This window comes from Onychostoma macrolepis, chromosome 24 (genome assembly GCF_012432095.1).
Source record: "Onychostoma macrolepis isolate SWU-2019 chromosome 24, ASM1243209v1, whole genome shotgun sequence".
NCBI classification, from domain to species: Eukaryota; Metazoa; Chordata; class Actinopteri; order Cypriniformes; family Cyprinidae; genus Onychostoma; species Onychostoma macrolepis.
The window spans coordinates 5,074,772-5,087,778 of record NC_081178.1 but is presented as its reverse complement, the minus strand read 5'-3'; the positions used below and the strand labels follow the sequence as shown (position 1 = coordinate 5,087,778).

At 30.8% G+C, this 13,007-nt stretch overlaps 1 protein-coding gene across 4 annotated transcripts in view; it reads right to left on the bottom strand.

Annotated features, from left to right (window-relative positions):
- Positions 1-235: 235 nt before the first annotated feature.
- Positions 236-13,007, bottom strand: part of sntg1 (syntrophin, gamma 1) — a 53,384-nt gene continuing 40,612 nt past the window's right edge. For all 4 annotated transcript variants that reach the window (XM_058765425.1, XM_058765428.1, XM_058765426.1 and 1 more), the window contains 5 exons: positions 11,542-11,613; positions 8,610-8,762; positions 4,942-5,034; positions 3,436-3,546; positions 236-3,079 (listed from right to left, as the gene is read on the bottom strand). In XM_058765425.1, the coding sequence (XP_058621408.1) occupies positions 2,897-3,079; positions 3,436-3,546; positions 4,942-5,034; positions 8,610-8,762; positions 11,542-11,613 (612 nt within the window). In that variant the 3' untranslated portion in view covers positions 236-2,896. The remainder of the gene's footprint in view (positions 3,080-3,435; positions 3,547-4,941; positions 5,035-8,609; positions 8,763-11,541; positions 11,614-13,007) is intronic.

Genomic DNA, 13,007 nt, shown 5'->3' with positions numbered 1-13,007 from the left:
AATTATTCAATTTCTGCTTTTGCTTGCTTCATGTCTAGCTCTTAGAGTAAAATTTAGTTTCTTCAGAATAAATGATAAAATGTACTAATTTATGAAAGTTTCTTTTCCTATTGCACAATAGTGTAATGGGTGTAGAAAGTGTGCATTAAACATCAGTCAAATGCCATTACCTTTAAAACTTCAAAACAATATCACTCAACACACTTCAGCTTAGACAACAATAAAAACTCTCAGGTCACATTATAAAATCTTTATTAACTATACATCTTTATTAAAACGAATCATAGTTTGCTAAAAATAAAAGAAAGCTTTTCAGCCTCTGCTTTTCCAGTCCCATCTTTATCCAAAGATATCCCAGTCTGGGGTAAATCACAAATCTCTCTTTTGCATAGACTAAACGCTCAACACCAGGACAAAAATCAGGGTTATGACAAAAATAAGATTGATTTGATGGTGCAAAAGTGCTTCTTAGTAAAACCACATTTACTATTCCATCCGTAGGGTCCTACATTAACTTTGGGGTGGCAGCATGGCGGGCAATAAATGGTTTATATTTTCTAGAATATTACAAAATTGGGGGGAAAACACTTTGTGGACTTTATAAGTTCAATCAAGGTGGTAGTTGAGGAAGCTAATGTATTTTTTTGTGCAGTTACTTCAGCATGAGGAAATGACTAAAGTTTAATGGCTGAATTTAAAGCTTTGGCCATAATGCTAGATAAAGACCGATAAATGCACATCTTTATCCTACATGTCAGTTCATGACACTAGCATGCGTTAAATGACAGCATCATAACAGCAGCCTTAAATATGTACAGTTTGGAGAAATTTTGTCAACATGAAAGCGTATACATAACCCACTTTACTACATAAATATTGAATATACACAGTATATTCAATTTAGTTTTTTTGCCAATAACCTTCATATCATCAGTGTTAACCAGCATTAAAGTTAAACTTAAATTAAATCTGTGTTAATAGCATAAATCTATAGTACAGCAGTTACTTAAAAAACGTTTAAGTAATTGAACTAACAGCCTAGATGACAACAACCAAAAAATAAAGGCAATTTTTTTTTCATTTGCAATAACGTGTGCTGATGAATAATGAACAGACACTTTACAATAAGGTTCCATGAGTTTACCTGAATTAACAGTCAAAAATAATTCTAAAGCATTTAATACTCTTACTAAATGTTAATTTCAAGATTTACTAATTCATTATTAAAATCAAAGTTGTATCTGTTAATAATATTTATTTAAAGCTGAGCTGACATGAACTAACAATGAACAGTTGTTTTTTGGTTACACTATTTTAAGATGTCCTTGTTGCAGTGTAATTATACATTTAATACTGATTAATATTAATAAACTACATATACTTACTATATGGTTAGGTTTAAGATGAGGGTTTGGTTTAGGGTTAGTTGCATGTAATAATGCAAAAAAAACAATTCCATAGTAAATATAAGGACACCGTAAAATATATTTTACCTTTTTTTTTTGTTAAATATTGACCAAAAATTCATAAACACTACAACAACTAAATTGCTCATTGTTAGTTAATGTATTAACTAATGGTAACTAATGGGACCTTATTGTAAGTTTTTACCATTTTAATAAACTAATTACATTTTAAGTAGTGCTGTCAAACAATTAATCGCGATTAATCGCATCCAAAATAAAAGTTTTGTTTACATAATATATGAGTGTGTACTGTGTATATTTATTATGTATACATAAATACACACACATGCATGCATATATTTCAGAAAAATGTTATGTTTATATATTAAATATGAATATAAATATAGACATGTAAATACATGTAAATATTTTCAAAATATAAACTGTATGTGTGTGTATTTATATATACATAATAAATATACACAGTACACACAGATATATTATGTACACACAAAAACTGTGATTAATCGAGATTAATCGTTTGATAGCACTAATTTTAAGTAAATAGGGTCTGTTTTCATTTCATGTTGACTTTATCAGGTTAAAAGAGTGACATATTTTGACTTTGCAAAAATGACCAAAGTTTATGCACTAATATATGTATCTTAGATACTGGCAAAAAAATTTAAATAAAGTCAATCACTTCATTGATTAGCAAGTACGTCGTTCCCTTGAGAAAGTTCAAATGTGCATCATACAGTCACGTCCATACAATTCCAGTTCATCTTCACTTACATGATTCATCCTTTAATAAAGTATCAAAATAGGAATATGAAAATAACACCCACATTCTCCAGTCTGTTTCTCTAGGCAGTCAGACGGGGTGCCATTTTAATAGTTTTTCTACAGATTTAAAAACTGATGTTCAATTTAGGTGAATTAAAAACATTCTAGACCAAAATAACAGGTTACGCATTGCCAATATTGGATACCTATCGGACATTCGGAAGATGAGTTTTTGAGTAAATGTATATTTAAGATGGCTGGTTTTACTCTTGTTAAAACGCAGATCAACAGAGGCTCAAGAACATGATGCATTCATGGCAGTTTCACAACAGGTCCATTCCAATCAGTAACCAGATTAAATAATATTCTAAAAGTATACACAAAGAAGTGTTAATATCATTTGAATGCAAACAGATTATACCGCAATATCAAAGGGAAAGAGTCCGTTTTTCTAATGACCTGGTAACCACAGCTGAGAGGTTTTCAGCTGGAAACTTAATGGTAAAATGTTCGAAATTCATACAGCTCTTCGCATAATGGCTTACGTTTGAGTCTGATTCCCGTCTGGAGGATATAGCGAGGTTTTCAACGTTACATACTTGAATTGTTTGTTTCAAAGTGGACGTCCACTCGTTCGTCAGGGCTGGTTCCTCTCATCCTGCGTTTTCAAAGTCTGGAAGGAGAAGATAGGTCGCTGGAGTCTGTCAGCTCGTGTATTTGAGCTTGGATATCTGTGACGGGGCAGTTAAGGTGGAAGTGGCCGACACCATGGGGGCCATGGCGGCGTTTCGGCTGCTCACGAACATGGGATCCAGACAAGCCACTTTGGCGGCGAAGAAAGCGTGGATGCAGTGGAGAACCGCGAAGAGGTTGGAGAACTCCAGCTCCTGGAAACATCGGGGAGAAAACACGATCGTGAAGAAAGGAGGAAGCCTCAAGCAGAAATCAAATCAAACTCAGTGCATGAAAGTGCTTGCATTTACGGCCTACGGGGAAAATAATCAAACAGGAAATTCATATTATCATGCTTTATTTTTATCTGCTTCCTTCAGCTATTTCTTTTGCGCTGGCAAGATTATGATGTTTTTGAAAAGTTTGGAGGTTACCAAAAAGTGTATCATATGCTGATGATCCATACTTATTCAGAGTATATGCTTCAGGTATATTAAAATGCTAAAGAGTGAGAAACATTTTTCTTTTTCATAGACTGACTTTATAACAAAAGCAAAGAGAGTGAACTTACCTTTGCTTCGATAAGTTTTGTGTCTTGATTCTGGAACAGGAACTTGATTTTGCTCTTGCCGTCATCTGATGATCCTTTCAGCTGAGAGAATTTATATCTCCACAGCACTGCCTATAATGGAGGTTTAAATTATGCATATTAATAACTCTATAGACATGAAAAAGTATCTTAAATTAACCGGAGAATTGTGGAAAATTACTTTTTATATTTCAACAATATTTGCATTGATTATTTCATACCCATTAAGCTGTTGTTTAGTGCAACATTTTTTTTCATAATGGAATTTCTTAGCTTGTAATTATTTTGCATATTTCAGACAAACAGCACAGGCATATCTCACCCAAAAGCATCAAGACTTCTCATATTTGTTATTTTATTCCTCATATTTTTATCTGGCTGTTTTAATGGGGACAAGTTGAATTTCTGGAGCAAAATAAACCTATAATATTACTAGATAACGATATCTGATGCTGAATTTTCCACTGGGGTTGTTAGGAGAGAGTCCGTAAACGTGGAGAGAAAACAAGCATTTGTGTTCTCTCAAAATAGAAACGTTAAATTTATGAGTAAAAAAAGTCTGTTTAAAAATGTAGGGTCTGTAAGAATTATTTTGTATTTTTGAAAGAAGTTTTATGCTCACCAAGATAAATATTTGATCAAAATTACAGTAAACAGTAATATTGTGAAATATTATTACAATTTAAAATAAATGTTTTCGATGTGAATATATAATTTATTTCTGTGATGCAAAGCTGAATTTTGATCTTTCAGAAACATTTATTATTATTATCATAATAGGTTTGCTTATTTTTGTTTTTACTGTCACATTTGATCAATTTAATGGGTCCTTTTTGAATAAAAAATAACAAAATATTTTTTGAATATTAAAGTTCAAATTTTTGCTTCAAAATTTCACATTTCCTTCCCTGTGTTATTTGATTTTTTGTATTGTTTGTGAAATTTACTAGCAATTTAACTGTTTCTATACCAACTGTTTTCAGTGTAGTGTATCTTATTAACAAAAATAAAAAAGTGCAACTCACTTATTTTTTATTTTTTTAACACACCAAATCCACTTTTGGCACACTTGGCCATTGCAGAGTGTTAATGCTACACTTTGTTTGTTTTATTTACTTTTATTCCTTTTTTATTTACTTTATTACTTTTAAATATTATTACTGTGAATATAGTCTGTTATTACAAACAGTCACAGTATCTTAATAAGAGTGATAATATTACCAAACACAGCAGAACAAGCTTTAAACAACTACAGAAAAAAACTCTATTATAACAGGCACATGTTTATATATGTTTATCTAACATACAGTTGACAGATGAAGAGTGTCATTGAAAAAGAAGAGAAGTTTCTATAAATATTCTACAATGCAGTATACATGGCATCAGAGTAGCTCTAATGAATGAGAACTTGATGAGAATTGAATAACTTACGATCATGCATTTTACTTTTTCTTAAATGAAATTAAGACGGAAGGTTGCATGCTTCACCTTTGTGGCAGCATCGAAGCAGACGAAGCCCATGCTGAAATCGATGGTGAGTCCCATGAGATGACTGTCCACGATGCAAGCGTATGTTTTACACTGAAACGGGAGACACTTGGCATTGTTAATCAGACAAACTGGCAGACACAAACATCTCCTTCATCTCTTAAATGTTTAATTAGGACGATAAGTGTCGTACATAATTATTTTGGGAGAAAAATAAACAGAAGCGATTTTTTGGCACGAGGCACGGTCAGGGTTTTGCCGCATTAGTTTGGTTTAGTGGGACAACTTGGCAGCGATTTTATTTGTGCCCACCCTTGTTTTCCATGAATGTGAAACAGTCGCAGGAAATTGTCCTGCTATCTTCTTGCTAGAATCTGGAAAACAGATTTGCTTCAATGTGAGAGTACGTGTTGTACTTACATACTGTATAATACTTCAAATATACATCATTGGATCCTGTACATGAATATATGGCCATTTCTACAACTATGGCCAATTTTGATCCAGTAAGAACAAAAACTCTATTAAATGACATTTTTCACATTATTTTAATTTGTGTTTATATAGTGTATATATCAGTGTTAATTTAGTATCATTATAGTTTTTGTTAATATTTTAAATTAGATTTTAATTTATATTTTCTGTTTTCACTTTAATTTTAGTTCAAGTTTGAGTAATTCCATTGTGTTTTTGTCATTTTTATTCATTTTTTAAAAATATGTCTATATCGTTTTTTTTATTATTAATTTTCGTTATTTTTGTACATCAAGTTAAACAAAATGATTATGAGAACAGAATAAGTTTTTATAACACTGTAATAAGGCTGCATTTGTTAACATTAATTAACTACATTAGTTAACATGAACTAACAATGAAAAATAATTCTAAAACATTTATTAATTTAGTTAATATTAATTTCCACATTTATTAATACATTATTAAACTGTATTCAAATGGACCTGAGCTTTTATATATATATATATATATATATATATATATACACACACACACAGAGCTGGGTAGATTACTTACAAATTGTAATCCGTTACTGATTCCAAATTACATGACAAAAATTGTAGTCAGTAACGTAATCTGTTCATTACACATTTTAGTAATATAATCAGATTACTTTTAGATTACTTTTAGATTACTTTTGATTTACCTCGTTTATCACATTGATTTAAATAGCATTATCTTGTACCATAACGATGTAAAAAATGCAAAGAGTAAGAACTTGTTCCATTCATTGTAATTTACAACATGAAGTGCATTAAACATTATATTACATCAAGGTTTCCCAAACTAGGGTTCGTAAAGGAACTGCAGGGGGGTTGTGAGTTTAATGAAAAGCTGACAATTAATTAAATCATAAAAATTCTTTTTTTTAATTTATTTTTTATTTTTTATTTGAACTCGCTTTCGAGGAAAGTCTCTTCACTCGGCGGCCATATTTGCAACACCTCCAGGCAGCTCGAACAATGGAGGAATCCTGAAATCTCAAAAACTGCTCACTGAACTCACAATTAAATTACATGTCAAATCAACAACAAATATCTGAAATTAATTGCCCCATGAATGTTGTTTCTTATGCTCAAATAGCGTTTTAAAAAGCTTATTTTTCGGGCTAGACCAGCCAATGCGCATGCGCAGTCATAATGTGTTTATACAGCGCATGTGCATTGGCTGGTCTAGTCAGGATTCTATGGGAAATTTGGCTCTTTCATTTAGAAGGTGGGACTGTTCCTCCATATTGTGCGTTGCAGTTTCTCCCATTCATAAGTATAGGAGTGAACAGTCTTTGCATTTCTATAATCTTTGTTTTGAATAAAACACTTACTAAAAAAAGGTGAAATATTTTTATTTACCTGCATGCAATGTGATCATTAATCAACATCAAAGAAACCGTGAGCATGCAAATGTGTTACTTAATTATTGAAATATTTATTTAAAAATCTAAGGGGTATTTAAAGCAAATATAATAAGGTTTAGATGACAAAAAGTTTTGGAATGCCTGCATTACATGTAACTAAGAAATAATGTAAATATGTGCATTTTAATTAGTTATAATTAATAATACATGGTTAAAAAACCTACTACAGAGTAATGATTCAAATAAAAATGAATGTGTTCATCAGTAGCCTAGTTGATGCAATGTCGAAACCCTTCTTAAACCTGAAATGATTTTTGTAAATCCAGCGGTCAAATGCTGTCGCCACCTGACTAATGACTGATCTTTGAGTGGATGTCCATAAAACTGGGCTATATATACATATATAATATGCATATAATCGGTAGGCTATTTTAGAAAGGAAAATTTAAAGGATGAAAAAGAGAAATTAGGGAGAATCATTGATTTATTAATAATTTATTGCTATTGTGTGAATAATATGTAATCATGTAATCTATAAAAAGTAACTGTAGTCTGATTACAAGTATTTTAAAATGTAACTTACTCTGATTACAAGTATTACATTTTTGGAATCTGATTACGTAATCCAGATTACATGTAATCAGTTACTATATATATATATATATTTATTTTTTAACAAATGAACTGCTCATTATTAGTTCATTTTAGTTAATGCATGAACTAAAATAGGTAGCTAATAGGACTGTAATGTAAAATGTTACCAAGCTTTTTAATTTATTTTATTTTATGTTTACTTCATTCCAAGTAACAATTTTTTATTTTACTTTTTTTGGGAAAAAAAACAAAAAAAACATCTGACACCTTTGTTTCGCTAAGACTAATTTAACAACTAGCATTTTAATGTTCCTAAATTCACAAAATTAAATAATATTTTCACACTTTTCTGCATCATTTTGACACATTTACAGATTGACTGGAAATGATAAAGAAAAAAAAAATTATTTTCATGTCTTTTATTTAATCTCAAACTCTTTACCAACACTTTTGCCCAGCTGGTAAAAAAATATCGTACACTGACCTTTGATCAATTTTATTATCAAAATTGTTGGACAAAAAGAGGAGCAAAAAGTGTAAAATGTATGTGCATCATTTTATGCATGTCACTAAAAACATGTAATGACAGATGTTCGTTTTACTATCTGAAATGATTATTTTAGTATTCAAAAATGGATTTTCATATTCATATTTATGTTTAAAACACTAAAACCTATCCATAAATAACATCTGACAAGTGCTGTAGCAAAAAAATTTAAATGTGACCTTCATATAAAAAAAAAAAAAGTTGAAATCTGTTTTGATACAAAAACAACAGCTGGCACATAAAAGTGGCTGTAGCTGAAGAAACACTCATTCAGCAGGTCAAACCCAGGATTAGATTATATTAATATATCTCCAAACAAAATGTGCTTTCACAGTGCGTTTGTGAACGATGTGTTTCCTTCAAGTACTCAATAACAAATCACATTTAATCTCTTTTTGGCACAGCCTCAATCGCTCAGAGTTTGTGTTGTTCAGATGGCGGCCAACATTGTCTGGCAGGTGCAGTTTTATTCGCCTCGATCTGATCTCAGCTCTGCTGGGTTTGTTTATCATGCCAAGAAGACGAGCGAGACGTAACATCGCTGCTGATAGTCCCTCATTTCATTTCGCTCACATTCATTTCATATCACTTACAGAGTTTGATTTAGTCGGTCTGAGCAATTAAGCACTAACTCTGCAGACTCTGGCAGTTCAGTACCTGTATTCTCTCCACTTCGAAGAAGGTGGCCATCTGAAAGGCTTTCTCCCACAGAAGCAGCTCACATTCCAGCTCCACGCTGAAGAAGATGTCCTCGCCCGAGTCCGTCTGAACGCTAAAGCAGTGCTTCCGCTTGTCCACCAACTCATTGTCCTAAAATAATACATTGAGTTGAAATAATGTTAAAACACATAAATGTATGATTTTATGGACTGGCTCATTCTACAAAAAAAATAAAAAATAAAAGTAAATTTTAGTTAATTTCAGACATGAAAAAGATGTCAAACAGCCAAATAACCAACCAGTTATTCAAAATTGCAATAACAATATATATAAATATAAAATATCGTTTTTAAATTATTTGAAAATGAATTTGCCTGAAAAAAATATATATATATATATATATATATATATATATATACACACACACACACACACACAGTCAGAGGTGGACAGTAACGAAGTAAATTTATTTGAGTATTGTACTTAAGTACACTTTTTGAGTATCAAGTATTATTTTTTCTGGAAACTTGCGACTTTAACTTCACTACATTTGAAAGACAAATATCGTACTTTTCACTCAACTACATTTATATCAAGGTCCCCAAGTAGAAAGTCATTATATGTAGCAGTTTTTACAATGAGTGCATTTTCAGATTCACTGAACCCTTTTTTTCTGCGAAAATCCGGCCTGCGATCTGTGGACCTTCCTGTGTTGCCAAGTCTTACAGTATTTCTAAGCCTGCAGTTTTCCGCCTAGCTTTGAATGGACATTTGGCTGATATTTTTTATGCAAATCAGGAAACCTCGGGATCTTCCCCGCTAAACTAATGTAAACGTCCGCGCTACTGCACAGCTAAAAGCGCTCTAAAAAGGCATGTGTTAACTCATTAAAGCCCTTTGGAAAATTAACCATGTTTTTACTATAGTAACCATAACTATGGTATTTGCAGTAAAATCACAGTATCCACAAATTTACTATTATCTCACTATAGTAACCATAATTATGCTATTTGTAGTAACTTCAGTAACCACAAATTTACCATAGTTTCATTATAGTAACTATAGTTTAATTTTTGTAGTTAAACTATGGCAATACAAATGGTAGGCTAATATATCTGTTAATAAAAATGACTGCCCTCACTTTACCACATATATATATATATATATATATATATATATATATAAACTTAGGCCTACTGGTAAATTACTGCTAAAAACTGGTCAGGGAAGTATATAAATCTGAACATTATTTTATTGCCAAAACACTGCACATAAATACATATATTTTTTGCAAACAAATGATCAAAAAGTAGGCTAAATGAAAACACATGTTGTGAAGTTCACAGATTTCTAAGCATTTTCTGAACACTGATCAGTTGATGGCAAAATTCAAAAAGACGGTTCTTTGGTGCAACCTGCACACCCATGGCCATACTGAGAGAGTATGATTCAGTTTTCTGAAGAGATTAAAGGTTTGTTTTCTTTTCAATGTTTGCTTTGTTTGCCTAAAATGAACCATATCATAGACTTCAATATCTCTTTGAAAAAGAACTTTGTAACTTTTAAACAAGTATTAAAATGAGTTCAATGTAGTTGTAGGAGTGTTAGATAAAAAATAAAGATCTTATCTTCATTCAGTTGTTCCATTTCAATATGTTTTGTAACATAAAAGCTCTTAATTCCAAAGATAATACAAGCTAATCAGTGTATTCAGTAAGTTGCATTAGTGGCATATGGTATTGTAAATATACAACAATGTGACAATAAAACAATGCATTTACTTTTTACTTTTGATACTTAAGTACTTTTAAAAACATGTACTTCCGTACTTTCACTTAAGTAGAAATCTGTCTTTACAACTTTCACTTGTAGTGGAGTAGTATTTGACCAGTAGTATCTGTACTTTCACTCAAGTAAGGAAGTTGTGTACTTTGTGCGCCCCTGCACACAGTACTTTAAACATTATGATTTTTTACATAATTTTTTCCCGCCATAGATTCATGTCAATCAGCATATTAGAATGATTTCTGAAGGATCATGTGACACTGAAGACTGGAGTAATGATGCTGAAAATTCAGCTTTGATTACAGGAATAAATTACATTTTAAAATATATTCAAAAAGAAATTAGGTATTTCAAATGGTAATAATATTTCACAATATTACTTTTTAGTTTGTACTGTATTCATTATGAATAAATGCAGGCTTGGTGAGCAATAGAGACTTCATTAAAACATTTAAAAATCATAATGTTTCTAAACGTTTGACAATATATTGACAGTTGTCTATAGTTGTTTAGTCTAATAAATAACTATTTATTTATTAGTTTTTTTAATAATTTTATTTTCAGTGATCTGTGCAATATAGCACAGGAAACAAAATTTAGCTTTTTTTTTCCCTGAAAAGAGGCACGCATATGGGATGTTAAATGCAAATAAGAATAATATTGCTACTTTAAAAAAAAAAATTTAAAACAATTATTTTTATTAATATTACTTTTTTTTTTTTTTTTTAACTTTCCCTATACAAAATCAAAACAACTTAAGTAATTTGTAATTAAAATAATTTAAAAAAAAATTTGTGTCCCTTTGTTTCTGATATCAAATACAAAACGTTGTAGAAATGTACTCCAATCCTAGGTTACTATTGTCACTGGTGTTGCAACCCTTTTTCATTTGTCATGGGTTACTTTATGATAAGTATTTTTTTTTGCAATAATGAATGGGCTTTAAATAAAATGTGGCCTCTTATATTAGAAAAACTAGTTGTAATACCAATTATTACTCAATAAATAACAAAAGAACAAGAACCTGTAGGAGGACAATGATTTATCACCAACTAAATATCTGATACATTACAGTATTTATTTGTAAGGCCTGACACAAGTGCCATATATAATGTGTGAAATCCCGAAGTACTTGAGCTCGTACCTTCAGTATCTTGAACATGATCTCGTAGACGGTGAAGCTTTTCTCGGCTCTGGTCCAGTCCCAGGTGGTGACCTAGAGGAGTTTAGATGGCTGTCAGTCGTCACAGACAGTGCATTATTCAGATTAGCTCTGGGTCACTCGCTCTCACTGCGGCCCTCGAGGGGTCATTCAAATGCTACATGAAGTAAACAACGCCCTGCTCGCCGACGAAAGAGGGAAAAACCCCTGAGATCCCGTGTATGAGAATGACTCACACTGAGCATCGGCAGTAACCTCTAATACCCAAAGGCCAGTGAAGATGGATCATGACGGAACAGAGAACTCAGGAGTGTTTTCTTCAGACTCAAGTGGCTCAGAGCAGAGTTTTCAAATGTCAGAATACCAGTCAAGAACTCTGCTTGAGTAAACACACACACACACACACACACACCGCACTGACATAGACTTTGGGTGATCATCTAAAGATCTCCTTGATGCATGGAACAAGACTTAATAAAAAGGTCATATATGGTGTTTGGAAGTAGTGCATTAACTTGGTTGAGCCAGTTGGTTATCCTAGCCATTATTATCATAAATATTATTATTAATATGATAATAATAAAACATTATAAAAAATCATAAACAATAAAACATTTGGATACCTTTAATGAATTGAATATATAAATGTAATAATAATACTAATAATAAACATAATAATAATAATAATAATAACCCTTTGTACTTTATGAACAAACAAAAAAGATTGCCCAACACAAAAATTAAATAATACAATTTTATAAAAATAATATTAATATTTTCATGAATAAATAATTTGAATACATTTAATGAATTTAATAAATGAATGTAATAATAATAATAATTTATCTTTTACTTTATAAACACATTTCTATTGTGTATGATTCATCAGAGCATGTTAAAAAAACTTTTCCAAGAAAAATAATAATAATATTTATTAAAAATAATATAAATATTACAAATAAACAAATAATTTGAATGCATTTAATAAATAAATGTAATAATAATAATAAAATTATCCTTTTCTTTGTTTGTTTCTGACCTTATTGCATGTTACTCCAAAGAAAAAGAAAAAGTTTCTTAATAATATTACAAAAACACAGAAAATATATTCATGGATAATAAAATAATTTTAATAATATTTTTATAAATTTAAATAAATTACTAAATAAATGTAATAAAACAATTATATTTAATAATAATAATAATAATAACCATTTTACTTTCTTAACATGGTACTGGTCTAATTGTGTATGATTAATCACTGAAGTGCTAAGAAAATAAAATGGCAGTCTCCATAATCGTTCATCAAAATGAAATCTGAAATTACTTTCTTTTTCATGAAGGCCTTTTATTTTTCAACCCCTCCAACCTTGTGTCATGCAAAGACACTTTTCACGATCCACTTAACTCCCAGTTGCAAAAATCAAGTCATCCTATATTTGGTCTGC